Consider the following 26038-nt stretch of genomic DNA (forward strand, 5'->3'; position numbering starts at 1 on the left):
ACCTTGTTACACCCACTCCCACGAAAACAAAAGCCTCCACTTTTGCTGGCCCACGTAGGGGCAGAATAAAATGATGAGATGCCAGGACAAAAAACCTTCACCCTTCACCGGAAAAAGAAGCTGCAAGAAGAGGAAGGAGAAAATTGAGAAATAAGAGCGAGGATGAAGGAAATAAGCAGGGTGCATAGGCTGCTTTGCTGTCTTTTTCTCTCTTGCGTTCTCTGAGAAAGCCAGTATCTGTTTAGATTCATGTCTAAATTTAAACCCTGATCGCTTTGCCTCCCCCCCTTCCCCCTCCCTTCCTCTCCCCCACCCAACCTCCCCGCCTTCCTGGTTCTCTAGTGCAGGCCACTTAGGACTCTGACAGTTTTTAAGCTGAGCTGGGGCTTGGATATTAAGCACTCCCAAGAAGTGTGTGTTCTTTTTTCGGCCTGTGGCAAGGCTTTGTACAGGCAGACCAGACAGACAGAGGGAAGCTCCAAAGAGGAAGGGGATGGGGGAACCAGTACTTCCCAAGAACATCCCACACCTGCACAACAGAGAGGTAAAAATATCCAACCTTTCTCCCTGTCTCGTTCTTTGGTTATCTCTGTGTTGTTTTGGAACTTGACTCAAGTAAATGTGGTTCAAGTTAAACAGCTCAAATGACTGAGCTGCTGCTCTTGTTGTTTTTGTAGCTTTTGGATGAAATGCAATTTTCATGTCCCTTTCCTGACAGAATGTGGGTTGATTTGATTTGGCTTCAGGAATCTGTTTGTGTCCAAGAGTGTGTGGAACTTCATTCACTTCTGAGTCTGTCACTAAGGAATTAAAACTTTACCCACTTTTCTTTAGTTTGAAACTGGCACGACATTCTTTAGGACAGAATGCAGAAATCCAGTTTTAAACTTTACAATATATACATAATCTGCTGCTAAGGCACAAGCTTATATCTCTGCTTGGAATGTCATAGCTGTATGTTCTCAGAACTTACATTGTTGCTTAGAGCTCAGTTTCTTATCATTCATTCATGGACCGCACGTAGGGTTCCGTTTTATATTTGTAGCAGAATTTCTTATGCCCGGTATCACTCACCACACACAAGTTGCAGAAATCCAACTGCTGAAGTTTTTCTTCCCATGGAAAATCTGTGGTGATTGAGTGCTTCACCTGTTGAAATTCTGTCTAACATACAAATATTAAAGGCTCAGGTGCCTTGCCAGAAAAAAGCTGGCAAGTGAATTTCTTTCAATAAGATTTTAGGTGAGCTGGATGGCATTTATTTTGTTTATGTATCTAGAAGTAGTAGGTTGATATCTGAGGGGGGGCAAGTTGGCCAAATAATATCAAATCAGGTCAAATAATGTGCAGGAAAATAGGTAAGACCACAAAATCTTAAACAAATATGGCTGGGGCTTAGATTGCTGCCAGAAAATGCAATGGTTTGGTTCATATTTTTTATAAATATTCAAGATATAAAGAAGAACATGTTTGCTCTTCAAGGCTTAATAGTATTCAATGCATATGATAGATCCTCTTTTCTCCATTGCTTCTTGCTTTCCACCAAACTAGCTTAGCTTCGTCATTCTGATAACTTCAGCCAAATCTCAGGCTGCCCTGTTGATCTATTGCATAATAAACACACCTATGTTGCACAATGTCTGCATATCTAGCCTCAATGTTGCACTTTCTTTGCAAGGCTAACTCATTTTCCCTGCAGTCAAATTGCAGCATTTTGTATCTGACCGTCATCAGAACATTGATTGCTTTTATGACTGCTGCAGAATAAGGTTCTGTGTTTGTGATGCAATTAGCGATGAACAACCCATCCGTCTCCACGGCTACACCATTTTGTGATTTTATTTTATTAGTATTAAAAACTAATTTAAATCTCTACAAGCTGTGTGCTTCCTCGCATCTCCACTACAACCCCAGGATGAAAGCATGCATCCTACTAGGCTTTATTTATTTTTTGTTTGGTAAAGTGGCTGACAGCAAGCCTTCTCCAGCATGCTGCCATTTTGCGAGCCTTTTATTTAGTTTGTTTATTGGGCCTCTACAGATATCCTTTTTATTGTGTAGTCATGATTATTTGTGCTCATTATAGCATTGGGGTGGTTATATGCAATTCTGTTTTCAGTGCTGTTTTGGGGTGGACATATTGTTTCGTTTCCAATCTGTGCATATCCCATAACGCCCTGCTGAAATCCTGTAACTTTTTATGCTACAAATGTTCTGGTGTTTAAAGGGTTTGTCCTGCTTTTGTTGCACTAAACTGCAGGAGAGCTCCTTCAGAGACAGCGGTAATGTAACATTGGGGAAGTATTGCAGAACAACTAAGAAAAGTAAAAGGATGTGTGGTCAGTCCTGTATAAATGAACCACCAATGTCTTATTATTGCATCAATCACATGTTGCAGAATACACCTGCAAAAAACCCCATTCTAGTGGAACCCTTCATTTTCTAGAGGCATTCGACCCTCTGCTGGGCTAGAGTGCAAAATGTTTTTAAAAGAGGAAAGGGTGAAAGCAACATGGCTATCCTGTCCTCTGCCTTCTAGTGTGTACAGACTGGATGTTGTTTACTATATTTGAAAAAGGACTTGCAAAAGGCTAAGGTAAAGGTGGTGGCACATTTTGATGTTATCACGTGGCACTGGTGTCCCCCCCCCCGACCTACTCCAGCTCCTGACATGTAAAAAGACATCTAATTCTTAAACTAGAATTCTCCATCAATATGATATAATGTTCTAAGGCAGTCTTATGGTTATCCAGATGTTGTTGGACTCCAATTCCAATGATTCCTTAGCATTTGCCATGCTGGTTGAGGCTGATGGGAGTCCAACATCATCAGGAGGGCCACCTGCTTCCCAGCCTGCCCTAAAGGGAAAAGTTGGGAGTTCCCAACTCAGCCAGCCTGCCAAACAAATCATGATTACTCACTCACTCTTCCATTGTCTCTCGAGACAGACGGATGCCAACAACAACAAAATTAAGACTGAGTGTAACCTATCAGGATGAGCTGTTGTTTGAGAGAGGACGGTTGCACATCAAATTGGTTAAAAGCTTCAGGTTTGGCCCTTTTCGACATGCCTTTGCCAATGCTTTCCTTCATCATATGAAAGTCTGCAAAGCCTCTCAAAAAGTAGTTCTTGTAGATTGGCTTCCCTGGAGGCAAACAGTTAATCAGTGTCATAAGCAATAAAATATTTTATAATGTCAAGTTTCTGAAGCCCATTTTTTTATATTTTTTTGTAATTTAGAGGCTAGCAGTGGCAAATCGGATCACAAGATATTAATTGCTGTATAGAGAGAATCACATGCAAAAAGTAGCTACCAGCTTATATCCGGAACAAACAGTGGTCACATCTAGGCCATCAGAATAGGAGAAGCATTCAACAGTGCCTTCCGCTGAACTGGAGGCAGGCAGGAGGGGGTGTTCCTCTGGGGGGAGGGGAGAAGTGTAAAGAACTGAAGGTAAGTAATCAATTAGTTTGAGGAAATTGACATATGACCTAGTTTTAGAACTTTAATCTAAAACTGCCACCTCATGGCTTAAAGTAATCATATTTTTCTTATTTTGCTTCTATTGTTTTTGGGTTTTCCCCTAGGAGAAATTAGTTCCATTCCTTTCAAATGTTTCCTGTAATTATATAAAGTGCTCCTGGCACCCTCTACCTTTGATCATCTTAGTTTGCCAGCTCCAGTAATATGAACACTTGGCTTCCAGAGCTGTGTCTTAATAATAAATTAAATTATAGCCGTTTGCAGAATTGAAACTATAGAAGAAATGTTACATAAAAATATCAGCCCAATAAATCAAGTATTTCTATACTTGTGTGGCTGAAAAAATTTGGCTTCTCACACTTGCCCTTTGGGGCTTACTTTTGAGTAGACATGTGTCTGACAAAAAAAAATGAGAAGTCTCAAAGAAGTCAATTTTCAGAGGAGTGTTAAGATTTACAAGCTCCTTTCTCTAGATTCCATTCCTTATCTCATTGTTAAAAGGCCAATAGTCTAAAGTAAGGGACACAGATCTGTAGTATTGGGCTGTGTGCTCATTGCCATCTTAACACACAGCTAGCTCAGCCTTTCTCTCAGTTCAGAGCTGGTTTTGGGGAAATGCACAATGAGATAAAAGATGGAGATGGCATGTGACGATGTGTATACACCAGTTCCCAAAGCAGTGGTGGCAGTGCATGGATGCAGACTGGGAATGTGTACACAACCTTCTGGATACACACTATACCTTTAAAGCACATTTGGAGCAATTCTCCCCGCATCCCAGCCCAAAGGGTTGCATTACAATTCCCAGCAACCCCCTCTAAGTACAGTGCCCATTATTCTTGTGGGAGAGGGGCTTCCAATGTGCCCAGAGTTTTGTGGTGTGACCTTGAAATAAACTAAGTTGTGTAAGCAACATCTGACAAAACTGGTCAGAAAAGCTGTTGGCCTATATAACCTTGCCAGGTGCAATGGTAAAAATAGTTCGCCTTTGCAGAGCAGGCATAATGCATAGAAGCAACAGGAAACAGACACTTTCGCTTCTCCTTGTGCCAGCCACTTTAATTTAGCTTTCATTCAACTCCCAACTATTTTGAAGCTGGCTTGATTAGAGATGCTTACACACTCTACATTAACTGGGTTTCCCAGAATCAACATTTTGAGCAAGCCAGAAAATATAAGTGTGCAGATGGAGTTGAAATGTTTCCCACTTATCAGCTTGTGGAAGCAAGATAATTGATGTCCTTTTGCCTTAAATATATGTTTTTAAAAAATAAATAAAAAATAGAATTTGCATATTAGGTCAGGCTGATGGTCTATCTGGTCCATCACCCATTCATTGTATCTGGGTCTGCTTGAATTACATATTACCCCACTTAACTTTATATGTGATGAGATCAGGATCAGATGTGGGGCCTGTATTTTCAACTATCAGTCCATAAGGCCCATCACTTGCATGAGGAGTTCTCACAAAAGCAGGATGGAGCCGCATATACGTAGTCATCATCCCTATTCCTCCCGGTATCTGTAGCTTTGAACCTTTCGTCTTATCCTATAACCCTTCTGTATTTCTGCACTTCATTTTCTCGGTATCAGTTTTTCCATTTCACTGTGTGCCTCACTTCCCTTATCTTTAGTGGAAGAAGAAAACAGAACAGGCCCAACACAGATCTATGGGAGCATGAAAAGCGGCCATTAATCCTTACATCTTAATTTGCTAACTCTTAACAAACTGCTAGTCAGTGAAAGACCATTCCCTTCTTCCTGTGCCAGGCTATTTTTAAGAACACTTTGCCATGGGATTTGTAATTGTAACGCCCCATACAAGATTTCTGAAGGACTAGAAATACAATATGTAAGGTAAAGGTAAAGGGACCCCTGAGCATTAGGTCCAGTCGTGGCCGACTCTGGGGTTGCGGCGCTCATCTCGCTTTATTGGCCGAGGGAGCCGGCGTACAGCTTCCGGGTCATGTGGCCAGCATGACTAAGCCGCTTCTGGCGAACCAGAGCAGCACACAGAAACGCTGTTTACCTTCCCGCTGGAGCGGTACCTATTTATCTACTTGCACTTTGACATGATTTCGAACTGCTAGGTTGACAGGAGTAGGGACTGAGCAACGGGAGCTCACCCCGTCACGGGGATTCAAACCGCCGACTTTCTGATCGGCAAGTCCTAGGCTCTGTGGTTTATTATACAATTATATTATACAATTACAATTTGTAATTGTAATGCACCATACAAGATTTCTGAAGGACTAGAAATACAATATGTATCTGATCAGTATTATCTACATATTAGATTAGTGCCTTCAAACAATTCTGGTGGATTATCCTGGCATATTTTGTTTTTTACAAAAGCGTTATACGTTCTTCCTAAATGCGGTGTGGCCATTTATTCTATTCTTCACTACAGTCCTTTTGCTCATATAGAGAGGAAAAGTTCATGGATTGTTATTTTTTTGGGAGAATATCTGAAATTTTAAAAGGACTACTATCATCCCAGTATACTGGTATAGGCACATTTCAGTGATATTCCATAATTAAGAATCACTTTCCATAGTGACTCGATTCAGACAACCCTCAAAACCATGGTTTGGAGGGTGGTGGGTGAGCTGCTTCTTTGTGGCAAATTAGAACCATAGTTTAATCTATTCCCGTTACACACAGACGAATGGGAAATAGAAGAAAAAGGCATGTGAGCCCAAGGTTCACTGTACTTTGATCACATTATGACAAACTATAGCTTGTTTTTACATCTGAATGCAAATATTATGCTTGCCAAAAAAACTATAAAGTGTAAAAGTGGCAAATTGTTTTTTTGAAAATAACATGCATCATAATCTACTGTTCAGAGATCTAAGACTGGCTGTGACTGTCTGCTGAGTGTGCCACACATGCACTGGCTGTCCTGGGTTTGTTGATTTATAGTGTGTGAAAACAGCCTTAATAGTACTAAGGTCTTTCACATGCAAGCCATTCAATGCTGGCCAATATGTCATTTAACTATTTTCTCTAGACCTTTTCCTACAGGCATATCATGTTGTATCGTCCTCAGATTTATTACTTTAAAAGAATAGCTCAAGTGTTAATACTTTTTGTAAAGAAAAGTCATTCACACTACACCACCACCGGTCTCACCTACTTTTGTTGTACCACGGCTAATCTCAATGCAAAAATGCATTTCCCAGCTGCTAAGGCCTTTTCAATTTGTGATCAACAGGGGTCCAATAATATTGATCATTTGAAGGGTTTTCATCCTGCTCTTTGGTTGAAAAGGGCTCCCACAGCAGCTTACAACGATCCGTACTAAGACACTGGTTGTCCTTACAACACGGAAGGAAAATAGATTGAGGGAAGGAGGAGGAAAAAAACAGATTCAGGTACTAGTTTTTTGTTTCCAAGTTCCAGCTAGGATGGAAACGTTTCAAGGAGAGGAAGAGACAGCTGTTGCTGGTCTCCCAGCTGAGGTGATGGAATAGTCCCGCTTCCTCTTAGCAGCCTGATGGAATGGGGAGGGGCCATAGCTGAGTGGGAGAGCACATGCTTCACATGCACAACATCACAGAATCATAGAATTGTAGAGTTGAAAGGGACCCCAAGGGTCATCCAGTCCAGGCCCCAGCAGTGCAGGAGTCCCAGATTCATTCCCAGGCATCTCCAGTTAAAATGGGTAAGTTCTGAAGTGCAGGAGATCATCATAATAGTTCTTATATCCATGTCCTCAAGGAGAATTGAAAAATTAAGGCACAAGTGTTGATCCATTATTATAAACATACAAAGTGCATGTTTGGAAATGGCACTAAGTAAGAGTCTGAGAATACAGTACTGTTTGCACTAAAGCTGTTACTTGAAAATCATTTCTATTGTTTGGGCGATTCTGCTTTCCCTTCCCTCATTAACTAGTCTCATGGGCTGAGGAAGGGGTGGAGGTAGTGGTGAGCAGCCAAAGGCTTGCATATTGAGATCATGGGAGAGAAGCTGCTTCAGAAGAAGGGAAGTAATGGCTTTTAACATATAACTGTAAACAAATCTACCTTGCTGTTCGGGTTCTTCCCAGAATGAGAGACACATGACTTCACAGCTGAAGTACCAGAGATCAACAAAGAGTGGCATGGGGGAGGGGGGGTTGGTCTACACATCAAAGGAGTCCACCGGAAAATCATATGTTCATGTTATATGAGTTTTACACACTTATGACCATAATGTGTAGCCTTGTTTTCCATTTCCTAGTTCCTCATCATGTGGAGCACTGCCTGCCAGTGTGTAGGCGAGGTCTTACTTATCCATATGATAGCTGAGAGTTCATAATTTTCTGGTTTAGAAGATAAAAGTTTTAAAACCTTCGTTCATCAAACAAATGTGCAATGTTTACCAAAATGAACTTTGCATTTTTTGGAGACACAGAAAAAAAAATGATTAAACTTTCAGAGATGGGGTTGTTGTGCTTCTAACTGGATTAGCCCACTCTTGTTTTTTGGGTTGTTTATTAGTACTCTCTTTACTTTGGCACAACCGTCTCTGAGCTTTAAACATTCTGTAATAAGGACAGGCTTGTGAATACTTCAGAGAATAAAGGATACCCTGGTCCAGACAAGTTGAGGCCCATTGTTTACAACAGCTGTTGCCAGCTGTGGAAGGAAGGAAGGAAGCCAGTGATGCTATTTGTCCTGTGGAGTAAAAACTGAGACAGTTCCAAGACTTGGCTATTTCTAACTTTGTATATTTGCACACACCCTCTTAGGAGGACCACTGCTTGCTATTGTGTTCTTTTCAGGGAGGGTCGCCACCATTCCAGAACAAAATGGTCACTTTGCAGTACAGCTACTGTACCTTAAAATAATCCACATTGCTCAGAAGTAAGTGCTACTGAGTTCAATGGGTATGCATAGAATTGGAGTCTGAGACTGGTTTCCGGTGTGATCTTAGATCTTTGCATATTTCACCTTATGGCACAATTTTAATAACAAATCCTTACGTTCAGTTTTTCATAAGCTACTATAAACCAAGTGAAGAGTTTTTTGCAGCCTGAGGGCTACATTCCCTCATGGGCAACTTTTTTGGGGGTATATATCTTTGGCCAGAGGCAAAAATGGGTAGAGCAGCAGATGCCTTTATATTCAAGCCATGCAAAACTCAGAGGTTTCTACACACCCATAATAAAAAGCTACCCATTCAAAATAACTATTTAGTTCATATGCTGGGCGGGGGGGGGGGGGCTCATCTCAAAGGCTCAAAGAGGTTCTTGGGGCCATGTTTCTCAAAATGTTACTTTGGGTACATTCACACTGGAGTGCCACTTGTCTCTTGCTTTTTTTGCGCAGTGTCCACACGATATCGGCCACAGCCTGCCTGCCCCCACTGCTGCTTTCAGATTTTCCCAATCTGCGGATAATCCAGCAAGACGGGAAAATTCAATATAAAAGTTATGTTACCTAACAGTGGATGTACTGACACGCATTGTGTATATGGTTTTTCTTGTTTCACTGGGTATCACCTTTTGTCACACCACCTACTTACATTTTGTTTCCATCAGCCCAAAGGAAAGGCTGCAACCTGCCACTTTTTATCAGGTTCTTGCTGAAGGCACATTCCCAGTATTTTTTATTTTTAAAGCAGCTATTTTACACAGAACTGTTCTTGTGCATAACTTGCACTTAAGCTTAAAATTGCCTGCAGGAGGTGGGAGAGGGGGGTTATTGTTTTGTTGGTTTTCTTTTAATTATTTACTTGTGTTTTTATCCTTTATTTTATTCTGTAAACTGTCCTGAGATCTTGTGATGAAGGGCAGTATATAATTTTAATAACTGATAATAAATAAAGGCAAAGAGGAGGAAAGGAAGCAGAAGCATTTCATGCGAGCAACACCAAATCCCTGCCTGGGTTGGATTTTTTTTTTTTAACTGCTCTTTTGTGTAAATCTGGTATATAAAAAAACCATGTATTTAAAAACAAAACAAAACAAAACACACACACGTAAACAAATACCTGCGTGCATGCCCACAACAGACCTCAGGTTTCCTTCCTTGGAGTGACACATACATTAAAAAATTATTTTACTATTTAATATTTATTAACAAAATGGTTTTAAAAGGAGTGAAAGAAAATGTGAGGGCTGAAGTGAATGATACAGAAGTATTAAAAATGAAGATGATTAGTGGTTGCACATTTCACAGGTGACCCCCCCCCCAAAAAATCTGATACTCTCCATGGTGTGTTTGCACTACACCAACCTCACTCCCACTAGGGCAACCAGAGGTCCTCTGAAACCGTAGGTCAGGGGAATGTTGTGCCTCACTGTCCACTACTGCTTACTTCACTGTGGTGAACTGAAGCCTTTTATATTGACAAAACAAGAGGGCATACTCAGGATATCTCAATAGTTAATTCATAGCTGGTACTGATCATGCACTTTTGCTTTAATGCGGCTAAATCAACCCAAGGATAATTTAATCCAGCATTCTTTACTTTGAATCCTAGCAACCAGCAAGCACTAGGTGGTCCACCAGGAATCGGCCAGAGATCCTCTGGTGAACCACAGCCTACCTTCAGTTCGCCTTGTTATATGATACAAGATTAAAGGGATTCCTAAGGGAAGAACAGTGATACAAGTAGGGAAGCATTTTGTTCTGGCAGAAGACATAAACGTTTGAGAATCTGCTGGGAACAGGTGCAGTGAAAACCTATACATGTCTACTCAAAGCAAAACTCCATTAAACGCAATGCGACTTACTCCCCAGTAAGTGAGCATGGAATTGCAACCTTAATTTTATTATCCAGAAAGATCCTAAACCAAGCTAATCAGGAATTGAGCCTTAGTGATTTCAACTGGATTTACTTCCAAGTATGTTTGTTTAAAATTTCAGTCTTAATGCAAACTTGGACTTCATTAATTGTAAACAAGGCCATTTCTTTCTACTTCCCCTCAGGCATGCAATATCTCCTCCTCTTTGTAAAATGGAGCAAGCCATGCCCATTTACCTTGCAAAGTTGCTATGTACACATAAAGTATTCTTATTAAAAACATTTCTAGTCCATCTTTCTTTCTCAAAATGAGGCACCCAAGTTACTCACAAAAATACAAAATAAAAGTAGTGCACATGTGCTGAGTCATATTTCTGATTAAAGGGATTTATGTTTCCATGTTGGGTTACGCATATGAATTCTGCCAACTTCACTAATCTGCACAGACAATATTTAAAGAGAAGGGGCCACTTGCTCTTTGCATACCACAGAAAGAAGAAAAGCATAACAACTTACTGTAAATCCAGACTAAAAAAACTAAACATCAGCTAAAAACTCCTACTGGGTAACTGTGCATAACTGTGCTATATAAGGCTCTTCCTGGCTCTTGTGTGTTTCAGTGGTATTAGTCTGCACAGCATAACACTTTCCCTCAGAAAACAGTTTTAGCAATTCTGAATACAGTACACTATTACATTTTCTACACGGCTAAGTGTTTCTAGAGGCCCCAAAGCAAATTACCCCTTCTAAGCTAACCCAGGTGTAGCCTTCACTCAAATTTACCCTCATGAGAAAACTGTGAACAGAGAATGGGCATCTCTCTGTCCAAGTTCTATTTCTGAACTTGTAGCTGTCACAGGAACTCTTGACACAGTGTAATGCTCTTCTACATTGCTCAGGCAAAGAAGTTATAGAACCAATGAGAAAAGGATGGAATTCTATGAAAACATTGTTCTAAATAGAAATATTGTTCATTGTTCAAACTGTAGAGACAGTTGCTTTTAAATAGGAAAGATGGCCAATATTTTTGCCTTCGTACTCTCCTGCTATTCCTGAATATTTCCTTTAACTCACCTGGGAAAGGCAGATCAGGTCAGCTATGTTGTTGTTTAGTCGCTTAGTCGTGTCCGACTCTTTGTGACGCCATGGACCAGAGCATGCCAGGCACTCCTGTCTTCCACTGCCTCCTGCAGTTTGGTCAAACTCATGTTCGTAGCTTTGAGAACACTGTCCAACCATCTCGTCCTCTGTCGTCCCCTTCTCCTTGTGCCCTCCATCTTTCCCAACATCAGGGTCTTTTCCAGGGAGTCTTCTCTTCTCATGAGGTGGCCAAAGTATTGGAGCCTCAGCTTCACGATCTGTCCTTCCACTGAGCACTCAGGGACTCTCCACTATGACCTGCCCATCTTGGGTGGCCCTGCACAGCATAGCTCATAGCTTCTCTGAGTTATTCAAGCCCCTTCACCACTGCAAGGCAGAACTGCCACCATCTTGAATTCTGTCCACCACTGTCAAATAATTATCTACTCACTTTTACAATTATTAAATATGACACAAGTTAGAGAATTATCGAGTAGGAAACTGTCATTACAATTAATACTAATATTTGCTAGGGGATGGACTGCTTTAAAAGATTCCACCCTTCCCTCCTCCCCAGTGGTAAATTCTGAAATACAAGAGCACATCATGACAGACCCTATAGTCACAGTCCAACAAAAATCCAAAAATATAGGCAACTGTGTTTATCTGTTATTATACACACCTACACCAAGGATCAGCAGTATTTAACATACTACTGTAAGTTTATCAGGATCAGTGTGACTGCAATCCTGTGCAGTTTCCTGGGAGCAAGCACCAATGAACTTAGTGGTACTTACTTTTAACAGCAAGGGTTCAACTTGTAAAACACATGGAAGTTTTAACAAAAGAACTTCAGCAATCTGAAAAGCAACCTTTAGTTTATAGAAAGGGTTGCACTGGGAGCCTGAGTATATTAGCTTTGATTATTTGCAGCTACTTTTTTTATTAAACACTAACAGAGGCTTAACTGCAGAGGATGCAAGAAAAATTGCACAATTTCCTCTTTACAAAGGAGTGCATCAGATTGCCAAATGTCATGACATACGGAGAGGGGGAAATAAAACTAAAGCCGGCTGTAGAAAAAGGATGTTCACTCAGAGATCAGTGTAGTTGGTAAGAATGGAGGGATTTGTTTACTCAACTCTTAATATGTGCTATTTCTTGTGCAGGGCCCCCTGCTTGCTCCTGTGTGCTCCCAATCAGAATAGTCATTGTGGAATTTCCTTCTAGGGGAATATCTACAGACCAACATGAGTCTACCCACTTCCTGAGTAACTTCTGCCTTGGCTGAGCCCATGAAGAGAGTTAACAATCTCAATAGAGGCTCTCTAGATTCAGTCTCTTTTTGAGCAAGTATTCTTTCTGTCCAGTGCTTTTTTTTCTGAGGGGGACACATACCCCTAAACATTTTGTGAATCTTTGTACTTTTGTCCATTTACTGTAGTTATTTTTCCTGATTTGAACTATAAAATGGTGATTTTCTTGAGTCAAAATGAGAGTACCCCTAAACAGTATTTTTTTGGGGGGGGAATCACTGTTTCTGCCTATTTGTTTTCTGTTTTTTCACCAACTTTCTTTACTGGCTTCTTCTTTAAGTTACTAGAACACTTGCCTCCACTTAACAATTGAAGCAATATATTTATGGTAAAATAACACAAATTAAATGCTTGCCATTTGAGACCGTTTTCACATGTGACATGCAATTTAACCATTGCTTATGAGTCTCTCACTACATATATATTACAAATGACAGACCATAGTTAATATGTAAAGAGAAAGAGGCATTTGAAATACGAATGAGCTTTCTGACCAGTGTAAGTTTTTCTGTTTAAATTGCAATCCAGCGCATAACTAACTGCAGGTCCCAGGATTCCTTATGGAAAGTCATCTGCTTAAAATGCATGGTGTGTAAATTGCCTCAGTTGAAACAAGTACCATATACTCTGTGTGTGTGTGTGTATCTCAATATCACAGGGTCCCAGGAATCTTGAGCGTTGCTGCTTCCTTTTTGCATCCATGACTGTTACTGGTGCTTACTTTTCAGTCCCCTCCCTGGTCTTTGTATGTACTTGAACTGGCAGTGGCAGGATCTTACTCTGTTGGTTGTCTTTTTTGTTCTTTGTTACCATATATGATTATGTATATCTTCTCTTTAAAATAATCCAGCAATGCTCAATAGATTCCTGGGACCCTAGCTGGCTAATGCTGTCCACAGACAATTAAAGGACATGAAAGGAACCAAGTTGCTTCAAAAATATCAGGTTTGGCCTGGCCTGTAGCTAACCGGATGTCTGTTAACTTTTCAGAATGTGCAATATACCATATATGACCATAAACTGTGGTCCTTCTTCAAGCTATCTGTAGTCTTGGCCCTTGTTCTTCCAATGTTTAAATACCTCTCAACTATTTTAAGAATTGTAAAGCATAAACAGTATCAATCTTCTTGTTCCTTCACTGTTTGTAAATGAGACTGCTTATCCTAGAAGGAAGGAAAAGTTAAAGAGAAGAGAAAAACTTAAGTTTTGATAAAGCTAGCCTCAGGGTCATTCCACTATCTTGTGGGAACAAGGCCCACTTCCTCTGAGTGTCTTTCCCTGACACTCACAGATGCAGCTGAATGAATTTTTTTCCCATTGCAACTCTTTTTTTCTCTTTTTTTTTTTACTAAGAGGGATTATGTTAATAAGCTATCCTTTGCAAATATTGTCACTGTTACTGTGTTTAAGATACTGGCTTTTGAGAGCTTTGTGACTCTGTTTTTCCAGCTCTTAATATCCGGCATATTTTTGTAAATATAGTAATTTCAGCCTGGTGTGCATGATACCCACATGGTACATATCAGATGTACAAAGCACATATTTATTATTATTAAAGACATATTAGACTAAAATTAAAGAAACACAAATTTTAGGTAGGAACCATATACAAATTAGACTATTTTCTGTTTCTTACAATGTCCACAAGAGTCTCATCTGTGAAAACAAAGTTGTGTAGTAGGTGTATTATATGTGCTTAAACTGTATGCAGACGTGACCTGATAGTCTACCTTGGTATGAGGCTGCTGTAACTGTCCACAATATTAATAATTAAAACTCCAGTTTTTAAGCAGTTCGTTGTGGAGAAAATGTTCTGCTTCTTGATCATTCTAGATACCCCTTCCTGTACCTCACCAATTCATTGGTTTATTTTTAGAGATGGGGCAACCAGAGCTGCATACAGCATGGCACAAGTGTAGATTGATATACAGTGGTTCCTTGGGTTAAGTACTTAATTCGTTCCGGAGGTCGTTCTTAACCTGAAACTGTTCTTAACCTGAAGCACCACTTTAGCTAATGGGGCTGGAGCATGATTTCTGTTCTCATCCTGAAGCAAAGTTCTTAACCCGAGGTACTATTTCTGGGTTAGCGGTGTCTGTAACCTGAAGCATATGTAACCTGAAGAGTATGTAACCCGAGGTACCACTGTAATGGTATTATTTTCATTTCTGAATATTCATTTTAGCATTGGTGCAACACATGGAGCTAACATTTTCAGTGATTCAGAATCATTTTTCCTGAGTGGTTATAGTCAAATTAGATTATTCTTTCTCCTCTCTTTTTTTGTACAGGGATATATCAGTCTGCACTCACTTATGTTTAATCTCATTTGCCATTTTGTTGGCAGTCATCCAGTATGTAGAGATCTGTTGAGTTCTTCTCAGTCTGCTTGGGATGTAATCTTCCTGTGAATAATTTGGTGTTATTTGGAAACTTGACTACTTTGCTGTTCATCCCAACTGCTGATCAAGCTTGCTATTTATTTATCCTGGTAGTGAAAACTGTCAGTTTATTCCTCCTCTCTGCTTCTTGCTTTCGTGCAAATTACTAGTTGATATAATATATAGATCTGCACACTTGTGGATATCCTCCAACAATTCTAGGTGGTTAGGGATGCAATACTTCCATGGGCAAAGATCATATTGCTTCTTCCTTTGTGACGTGACGTGATGTGATGGGCTGCAGTGTTAGGTGGAATCCTATCTTCCACTGCAGTTCTGAGGGTAAGTAGGGGGATAGTTTCTTGGGGACATCCACTGACTTGACTGGGAATGTTTATGCCACCTCTTTTGCACGGTTAGTGTTCTGCTGGCAATGTTGCAGGACAGATTTGTGGGTTGGCACAAGATTCCAATGAAGTCCCACTCCTTCCCTGCTGCATCTCTGCTCTATCTGATTGTGCTGTCAACTTTGCACTAGTCTAATTCCACCCATCTCAACCCTTTGGTGTAATGCTCTGCTCTTGTTGGGGACTTTAAATAGTTATCCAATGATCATCAGACAGAGAACTCATAGATATGGTTGTGATTCCTAGAAAGAGGGCAAATGTGAGGTCAAATATTAATAGAGACCCAACCTGGAACAATCTCAAGATTGTTAAAATGAAGTAGCAGCTGGGAATGGACAAATCTGTGAGTTTCAGTTTCTCATTTTTCCAGTTTTAAGTTCCAGATCAGTTGATGATTTAATTTTTTAAATCTTCATAAAAATTCATTGGCATTTTAGTCCTAATTTAGCCAAACCTACATATGTTTATAAATAATTTTGCCTATTGTACACATTTTTGCAAAATTATTTTCCCTAATATGATACATTTAATGCTATTTTCAGTAATGTGTGCATATGCACACTTTACCCTAGTATATGCATTTCTGTTTTAAAGGTTTTCCTTTAATTGTGATATTTGGGAGCATAATCTGAGCATCTGCAGCTGCCAATCCTGCAGGCCACGGTCCATAGCTAGTTTGCTCTTGTCTAATCTTAGAATGGTATGCTAGCTGCCTCCTGTGAATTGAAGGACAAACCTCTTTCTCACACATAGGGAACAATATGGGCGGAAATAGAAGTTATGAGGGAAACAGAGAGTTCCCAGCTCTTGCAGGAAAGAATTGGAGGGTAAGGGGGTGGGAGTTGTTTAACCTTTCTACTGCCTGCCAATTCTCTCCTGCCAATAACTCTCCCCCTCAAGCAGTTTTAAACAGTGCTTGAATTACAGGAGATCCAGAGTGGGCCTGGTGGTCCCTTTTCTTTTTGTACTGCACCACTTAGCTATTGTTCTTAGAATACCTCAAGGGGCTCTTAATATGGGTCAAATTGTGTGTGGGGGGGGGGGTTCCCTTCCCCGAGTTTGAGCATTTTCTCCCTAAATGGACTCCAGAACTATAAAGGAGTTCTGCCGGTAAGAATGGCCTGGGCTAGGTAGCGTTTAAAGGAGGGAAATACCAAACAGGGCAGGGGCTTAAGTTTCCCATCCTCTCCCACAAACCAATTTCTTGCAACTATGCCTTGCCCCTCCCCCTGGCCCAGTCGCCTGCCCCAAACATTACCTTTATTTATTGAGATACTTCAAACTCCCTCACCCTGTATAAAAACAGAAAAGGGAGGAAGCCACTCTGAAAATGAATATGGAACACCCCCCTCCACACACACACAAAAGATTTCCAACATTTCAACAGAGAATAAGTCAAATCAACATGCTGAATAATAGACAAAGGTTGACATGCCCTGTTAAGTTATACTCAGAGTAGATCAACAGAAAGCAATGGATGTAAGTCAGGGGTCGGCAACCTAAGGCCCATGGGCCACAAGCGGCCCATGGGGGTCGTTTAACCGGCCCATGAGCCCCCCCAACTGAGCCTCCTGCTCAGCAAGCCCCCGTGCGCTGTGCTAAACCGGCGCAGCGCAGTGCAGGGACTCGCTTCTGCGGTGCCGGAAATCGTGTCTGCACAGAAGCTGGAAATCGCAGGTGTGCACTCTCATGTGCACCCGCGATCTGGCCCATGGAGGAATCTCCGCTGGAGTGAACTGGCCCAGGCAAAGTAAATCTTGCTGATCCCTAATGTAAGTCTATTGATTTCAATACATGGGCGTACCCAGGATTTATTTTTCAGGGGCAGACTTGGGGGTGGGGGGCAGAACTGAATTATCTGCAATACAGTTGGTCAGTTAGTTAAGTATTTTTATTTATTGACTTGATTTAGGGGGGGACAGCTGCCCCTGCACTCCCCTGGCTACACCCATGTTTTAATAGGTCTAGTCTGAGTATAGCTTAGTTGGCTATCACTCAAAGACTTCCTGACAGAGCTGGAAGTGACTGCCCCTGTTGCTTTATAATAATTGTTTTTAGCTTCAGAATCTCCACTGATTGCCATATTTTTCATACAGTGACAAGCTTTTTGTTTCTCGTCTTTTTTCAGGACAAGTCATCAGGAACCAATATGGTGGAAGAGAAGTCCACAACTCCCTCGGTGGCAAAGCTGGCAGGAAAATTCCAAGATCAGTCATCTCTGTCTGCAAAGGAGGTTAGGTACAATTATCATTGTTATGTGGATTTCTATAGCTGCCCACAACAAACGTTCTCTGGGTGGCTTACTGCAAAAAAAATATTAAAACACAATAATAATGAAACCTAACAATAAACAATAACACTTCCTGTTATAGAGGCAGTATTAAAATAGCTTGAAACTCAACCACAAAGGAAAGGGAAATTGAGTGATAGGCTATCTGGAGAAATGATGTTTCACTCTCAAAGGCAGCAGGAACCAGAGACCATCAGAGAAGGGGGCGAGCTGTTCATCTGGTCCTCCTCCACAGCTGCTGGAATTCCTCTTCCTCTTGAGGAAGCTGGCATTTTCATACCTTTGGTTGGCCTAGGGAAGCCTGACCAACCCCAACCCCTGCTGAATGACTGACTGAGAGTCTGCCTAGGCTCAATGGGGAGTGGGGGCTACATAATTACCTGGTCTGGCGAAGTCTCCCCTTTGGGAGGAGGCAAGGGCTGCCCACGTAACATAATTTTCTCTGGAAAAAAATATTTTAAATTGTTTTAAACTACTGTACAGTACTTTTAAACTTGTGTGTTTTAAAATTTGAGGGGGTGTGGCTGTTTTTTTTAAAAATTAAGGGATGTAAGAAGTGCCTGGGAAGAGAGGAGCTGGGGAGAGCAGGGGGCACCCCAATCACAGTGGGAAAGGGGAGGTATGGTGTTAGTGACTGTGCCACGTGTCAGGTCTCCCTCCAACCAGGAGAATTATGGTAGCCCTATCAGCCACCCCTCGGGTCTGTGGCTGCTGCTATAAAGCTTTTAAGGACTGCAATGCCTCAAGGACCACCTCTACCCATATGAACTGACCCAGATCCTGCAATCATCATCTGAAGCCCTTCTTCATCTGCCCCCTCCATGAGATGCCCAGAGGGTGGCACCTCATTTGTGGAATGCTCTCCCCAGAGAGGCTCACCTGGCACCTTCATGTCTTTAGGCACCTGGGGAAATGTTTTTCTATAACCAAGCCTTTGGCTGATAAAATATTCTATAGACTTTGCAATGTGTTTGTGGGAGGGGGACTATTGATTTGTTTTAGTTGTGTTAAGTATTTTGTGTTCCCATTTTGTACTTTATATTGTGAACCACCCTGTGATCTTTGGATGAAGGGCAATATACAAATTTAATAATAATGTAAATCATGTGTGCTTATGCTTTATTAATCACAGAAATGCATTTATTTATTTTGCATTACTATTCTAGTTTTGCTGTTGGATGAAATGGTCTGCAACTAGATTTTCTTTTGTGCCAATTGCTGCTGGCACTAAACTGTACAAAATTAATGAAATCTTCAGTTTCAGAAAACAACAGTGCAAGAAGAGAGGATGTGTGTTTGCATGCAAAAAATGCCTTAACTTGAGTTGGGATTTTTAGAATTTTCCTAACACTTTTCCACAATAAATTTGCATTTTTATTTATTTTTACTAATTTGTCTTAATTCTTTCTTCAGAGTAGCAAATCCATTGCTATGGTGCCTGTTTTGTATTATCATTAGTAGCAGCATTATTTAATATATTTAGCACTGAATGCCAAAATAGGCTTCTAAGCTGTTTACAAGTATAAAAACCAATAATTAAAGTGTTAAAATATAAACAACCATAATTAAAATGCACCAGGAAGCAATCCTATTAAATCATTTCAAAAATTTGTAATTAAAATATGCAACAAAACAATCCCATTAAAACAACACAGCAAAGAGATCAAAGAAACGTTTGTGTTAAATAGGTGTGTCTTCAAAAGCCAGTCGAGTGCCAGTACAGATAGGACCTCTAAAACTTCAGCAAGAAGTGCATTCCATAACACCAGTGACACCAGTAAAAAAAAAAAAGCCTTATCAACACAGACACACATCTCTAATTGTTTGTAAATCTTCCATTTTCATCATTATTTTGTAAACTAAGCACCCCCTCTCCTACATGGGAGTGCACACAAGCTATGGTGTATTTTTAAGGATGCATATGCAAGCAGTAACACATTTACCCACTTCGTATCAATGATGTATTAATAGGATACTGCACAATTTTTACCAGATCAGGACTTGTAGCAGTAGCAGTATTGTGCATATGTTAAAATGCAATTAGAGCATGCATCATAAAGGGCTCCAAGGTGCTGATAATCAGGAACCACTGTAGTATATTTCCTTAATATATTTTCATTCAGTTTACAGCTGCAAGAACTGCAAATACCATTTTCATAGGCACTTGCAAAATTGCCCCCAAGCCTCACCCCTTTGTTCCTTCTTACTTTTACAAGTTCTTGCAACTAGTCTGATAGTACTTGTGAATATAACTTTGCACCTTAAGTCTTGCTTGGTGAAAGTCAGTTATGAAAAAGCTTTCAAATGTAACAAGCTAGTGAACTCGGAAAACAATTTATTCTCCTTACTTTGCCTTGAGACACAGTGCAGGCATGTGGAGAGAGTTGTGTCACTTGTTATCAGTGATGTTATAGACACTATGCAATAGGTGACTGTGACACTTTCTGCCCAGCATAGAGTAGTGAAGTGATTTTGTTGAGTGGAGAAAGCATTGTATATTTCTAACAAGAAACAAAAGGAAACAGAAATCATGATTATACTCTTTTTGTCCAGAACAGAAAAGACAGGTGAGTCTAGCAAAAAAATGATTGTTGTTGGCTTCCATCTGTCTTGAGAGACATTAGTGGAGTTCTGCTAAATAGGCAGTAACATCTCAAGAGCTTTCCCCAACCATCTGCTCTTAGGTCCTTTCCCGATATAAAGATTGCATTTTTCCATTTGATTTTCCTTCCTTCCTCTTCTGTCAACTGATAAGCTGCTCCTCTATTTTTAGATACCAGTCACTAAACCAACCCGTAGAAAACCACCATGCTCCCTTCCTCTCCACACAAACAAGGCAGAGCTTGGCCAGAATGGTGAGCTAGTAAGTATCAGTGTTTTGAAGAAGTTATTGTTTCCTTTCCTTTTGTAAGCAGTGTCAGTCTCTCTAAAGATGTAATGGTCCAGAGGTTAGTATGATGGTGGGCTGGCTGACTAAATGAGTATCAGGTTGATGTTGTTATGCTACACATTTCCTATGTCACTTTAAATCCCAATGGCATCCTTCAATGCTGACAGAGTAGGGAAAGTCAGTCTTATTACAGGTCAAACAACGGTGCACAGACACAATTGGTGCTCTCCTTCTACCACTGGGACATGATTCCATCCACACGAACCAATGATACTGCTGAGCCATGGCACAGCTGCATAAATTCACTACTACTAGAAGAAAGATACCTTTCAGGCTAGCCTATGGGTGCCCTACCTCATTAAGGTTAAGGCTAGTGTTGCTGTGTAGCATTACGGGAAAGAGCAGCTCTTTCTACCTGGACAGTATGAGATGACAGCTTTGCTTGGATCATATACAACTAGAATAAGCATCAGTCTGTTTGGAGAATCTGAACTGGTTTTCTAGCTGAGGATCTAGAACAGGCTTCTCCAAACCGGTGCCCTCCATATGTTTTGCCATCTGCACCAGCCAGCACAGCCATGCTTGTTGGGGCTGGTGTAGTTTGTCATCCAAAATATCTGGAGGGCACAAAGATGGGGAAGGCTAATCTAAAAGGATAAAGGAACACAGAAGCCACATATGCGGTATCTATGAACAACCCAGGTGTTCCAAAAGAAGATGGGTGTACATGTACACATGGCTCAATGTTATATTATTTATTATATTTAATTGTCACTACAAAAATTGTCTTACACTTTTTTAAAAAAGCATACAATACAAAATTTAAAATACCGGTACATCAGAATGTTGTTGTTGTTTTTTTAATGCAAAACTTGTAGAATATCCAGTCATCAAGTGCATGCCATGAGGCCTGGCCTGCACCCTCTAAGTTAGCCTGCTGCCATCAAGTGCAGTCAGGAATGGCTGTCCTGTCACCAGTATGGAAGTAAAAAAAAATTTAAAAAAAAATCCAGACTGCTTGTCTTCTGGATATGAAATGGAGGGGCAGAAGCACCCTGCCTTCACCTCAGGCAGCAAAAATACCTTGGGCTGTCCTAAGGTGGAAACGGCAGCAATAAACCCTAAGGGGCCCAAGGCATCTGTGTTTGCCCAGCATGCTAAGGCCAGGCCATCTTTTCCCCTAAAACTGTTGGGGAACCCACCTTTTGCCCACCTTGAGGTTCCCACATGCATGCTGAAGTTTCCCTCTTATTTCTCAGGAGCCCAGTTGTGGCCACTGTTGACTTATAAGGTAAATTCATTATCAGAAGGATTGTAGCAACAGCTCATTTTGTTCCTTTTCCACCTTTCTCCATCCCTTATGCACAGCCTTAATGTATAGCAAACTGCCTATTTGCAGCAATCTTTTTTTTTTCTCCTTCTACAGAAGCCATCTCCAAATGCTTCACTACCTCTAAAGGTTAAGGTAAAAAGCTCTCCCCTAATTGAAAAGCTACAGGTAAGATCTGATTACATACGCATTACAAGTTAGGATGCAGTCCTATACTCCTCAGCTCCTCCAAGTAAATAGCTAGCTCCTCAGCTCCTCCAAGTAAATATTTCTGGGGCCCCCAAACACCTCACTGATTTTGTTAGTCACAGCAGAAAGAAAAAAATGTTAAAAAAATTACCACCCAGCCCAGTACCTTAATAGGATGTAAATCATCCCCTAACTTGTCATGGGATCAATAATTTGATGAATGAGGTGGGGCCCTCACCTTGGTTGATCAGCATACATCAGCTGCAGAGGGGGGCTGTGTGTGTTATGTACACATGTGAGAGTGTGGGGTAGCCATCTCCACCATTAGCATGTGACCCTCAGAGGATTGGCTAAGGGTGAATGTGGCTTTGGGGACAAAAAGGGTTAGTCATCTTTGCTATACATGTATTCCCCTTTTTATCACTTTCCATGTGCTTTTAAAATTGCAATGGTATTTGCTTCTGTCAGTAATGCTTGCTTGATGCTAGTGTGGCTAATTGTTAAAGATGAGAGCGTCTGTTTTTGTCCCAGCTCATGCTATTGGTATTGTGAACTTGGCCCTAGTAATCCACTACAAAAGCATTCCAGGATCCCAAGCAATATGAGCTTCCTCATATCACTGCCCTGCTAATGACACCCAGGTTTTTCAGCTACACTGGTCACCTTAACAACTGCATTATCTGGGGATTCAGACATAAACAACATCACAACCACATGCTTTTCTCCTGTGGTATTTTTGGTAGTCATCTGGACTGGAAGTGAGAAAGATTTCACAACACTGGAAGCTTAGGAGCATTCTCTTGATGTAGATGGATAGAGAGATTTAAATCTCATATTATTATGGCTTTGTTCACAAGCTCTCCCGTGCCAAGCCACTGAAGATATATTCTCTTGGCTGAGGGGTTGGAAAATCCTTCAGGCTTTCACTGACACAAGAATAGTCTTTGGCTCCAGCTATTTGGGAAGGGAAACTATCCTGTCATATCTTCTCTTCTCCAGATAATTTGTTAACAAAGTCACTGCTAGATACATTTGCTGTTTAAACAAATGTTTTAAGAGCAAGGGCTCCCCCTACGGTCATATTAAACAATAGTAATTTCCAAATGGTGGGCAGTAGGTCATTCTGGAAGCTTGGGGCGGGGCGGGTAGACAACCTCTGATCCTGCAGATGTTGTTGGACTACAACGCCCATAATCCCTGACTATTGGCTATGCTGGTGGGGATTGATGAAGGCCATAGGCTCCATGCCTCACATGAAAAAGCAAACAGGATTCCGAGAGGTACTTCTGTATACAGCGCAAGTTGGTCCATAAGGACGAATGGAGCACTGTCTGTCAGCTTCTTCCTCCTGAGTTTTAGTGTAGCCTCTGTAGAACTCAGCAGGGAGAGGAAGGGGGGCTGGCCTTGCCTGTTGGTTTCTCTGGCTCCATCTATCACTGATCTCTCTATATTCCAACCCACCAGTGCCAATGGGAACTTGCCACCACCAAATGCATGTGTCCAGTGACAGCGATTGGTGTGGCATTGAGACCTGGGTTCTGAGTTAAGACAAACAGTTGAAAACATGTGTGTTAATATATTAATCTGTTAAGTGTACTTCACATCCAGAACAAACTTTTGGTAATAGGTGGGGTGATAATATTGAGGCACAACTGTTTTCTTTTCTTTGCAGGCCAATCTGGCATTTGCTCCAGCTGCCCTGCTGCCAGGAGCTTCTCCGAAAAGTCCTGGCCTAAAAGTAATGGTTTCTCCATTTAACAGTCCTCCATCCACTCCTGTCAGCCCAAAGTCTCAATCAAGTGAAGCTGATGAGACACCAGTTAGTTTTGATAAGCCACCAGAGGGCACTCATCTTCAATTTTATAACAAGGTATGGTATATGCGTGCTGGTCTTTCACAATGCAGGAGACAACTTGTTAGGAAAGAGGGGGGGGGGGAGAGAGAGAGAGAGAGAGAGAGAGAGAGAGAGAGAGAGAGAGAGAGAGAGAGAATGGCTTTTTGTATTGGGGAAAGGATCTGGAGATCAGAGGCACCCATGCTTCCTCCTGCCCTGCCCTGCCTTGCCTCTCTGTTGCTGCACAACTGGACACGATATACAGATGTTTTTATTTCTGAATCTGCTGTTTTGCACACACACAAAAACCAGTAAATTGTAAAACATGCTTGGGGTTTATTTGTTTGTTTTTTAATGTCCATTTTGCCTACTGTGAAAGATGCTTGAAATGTTTGCTTTGGTGGAAGTTTAATTCTTGCACAATACCATGGACAAAACATTTTTTAAAGGCCTGTGCACACTGGTAAATAAATATATGCAAGTGATGCCAAATGCTATTGATGTAAAGGAGAAATAGTACAGTATATGACTAAGAGTCTAAACATGTAAACATCCATGTTGGGTGTTTTGTTGACTTTGCAGCATTGCTCTCCTTTATGGTTTTCAATCACAGCTCTATCCATTTTCAGGTACGCACACGGGGATCAATAAAACGCAGACCACCCTCTAGAAGATTTCGAAAGTCTCAATCAGAATATGGAGATGACCTAGATATAGGGGTGACAGTTTTATCTCAGGAGAACGGTGCCGAGGAGAATGGTGTATTTATGGACAAGAAAAAGGCAACAAAGTCACTCTCTCCCCCTGTGGATGGTCTAGATCACCATGAGAAACAAAAAGAGATAGCATCTGATGAAAAAACCCCACCAGGACTAGTGTCCAGAAGAACAGAAAGCAAAGAGACAGAAGCAGGAGCAGAAGAAACAGTGTTATGCAAAGACAGCAAAGAAGAGAAGCCACAGCAGAATGTTTCAGGGGAAAATTCATGTGAGAACATCAAAGATGACAAAGAAAAGAATCCAGATCATGACAATGCAGAGGATACAAAAATAAAATCACAGAAGAGCACTTGGAGTGATAGGGAAGATGGTATTGCTTCTGACCAGGAAATAAAATATAAAGGAGAGAGGGTGGCTCAATTAAGAGAGAGTGAGGACACACAGCTGATATCAGACAAACAAGACACTGCAACTCCAGAGCTTGCAGGAGACACAGAAACCTGTACAAGCTCCAGAGTGTGATAGTAGTAAAATCATTGGGCACACAGTAAATGGGAAACCAAGGTTATGGAGGGATTCCCACTACAGTACTTTCTTATGAATGAGCAATAGCTCTTCCTTAAAGGAAAACCCCAAAGATATCAGTGTTATCCTTTTCCTTTGGCAGTTTTTAGGCTACTTACTGCAGCAAATCTGGTCATCTGTGGTGGAGGATAGCCTGATACAGACAATTAACATTCTAGGCTTTTCAAGCTGGTGGCACACCAAAAAGAATGATTGCGCAGAGAATTATTGTATGTTGACTTAAGGAATGCAATAATTACTGGGGCTTTTTAAGCATTTTTCATATAGAAAGAACTATGATGCATATTAGTTACGTTTTCTGATTAAAGTGGACATTTCCAAACCTCTTGCGGCTTGTCAGCTGTAAACTATGCTGCATGCATAACAATTACATGGTCACCCACACAACCACACAAAACAATCCCTTCTGGTTTAGTTTGTGACTATGGAACAATTTGTTATATGTGGTAAAGGAAAAAAATCCATTTGCAAGAATAACATCTAGCAAACTCTTTTCATCCCCTTTTCTGAAGTATATAAAGTCGGATCATTGTCCATCTAGCTCAGTATTGTCAAAACTGAGTGGTAACAGTGCTTCCCCCCAGCCCTATTTGGAGAAATCAAGAACTGAACCTAGGATATTCTAGGTGCTAACCATATGCACCACCACTAAGTTGCAAGCTCTTCCTATCACATCCAGTTCTGCATATATTGGCCCCACATTACAAACATCACTGGGAAGATGGAAGGCAAGAGTAGACCATAACAGACCTGTGTGCACACAATGTGCTGCTCAAATGTGTATATGTGCATCT

At 41.0% G+C, this 26038-nt stretch overlaps 1 protein-coding gene and 1 long non-coding RNA gene across 2 annotated transcripts in view; one reads left to right on the forward strand and one right to left on the reverse strand.

The window, feature by feature from the left end:
- LOC309368107 overlaps positions 1 to 26038 on the reverse strand; it is a 40461-nt gene that overhangs the window by 6866 nt on the left and 7557 nt on the right. The window contains exons 2-3 of the long non-coding RNA XR_014167541.1: positions 3316 to 3420; positions 1075 to 1164 (exon numbers count right to left, since the gene is read on the reverse strand). This is a non-coding gene — a long non-coding RNA (uncharacterized lncRNA). The remainder of the gene's footprint in view (positions 1 to 1074; positions 1165 to 3315; positions 3421 to 26038) is intronic.
- On the forward strand, positions 331 to 25566 carry RCSD1 (RCSD domain containing 1). The gene is made up of 6 exons (XM_081907901.1): positions 331 to 544; positions 17536 to 17640; positions 20471 to 20560; positions 22014 to 22085; positions 23779 to 23976; positions 24570 to 25566. Exons 1-6 carry the CDS (start codon positions 494 to 496, stop codon positions 25179 to 25181), a joined length of 1128 nt encoding a protein of 375 aa, XP_081764027.1. The 5' UTR covers positions 331 to 493; the 3' UTR covers positions 25182 to 25566.

This window comes from Podarcis melisellensis (genome assembly GCF_964234715.1).
Source record: "Podarcis melisellensis genome assembly, chromosome: 4".
Lineage (NCBI taxonomy): Eukaryota > Metazoa > Chordata > Lepidosauria > Squamata > Lacertidae > Podarcis > Podarcis melisellensis.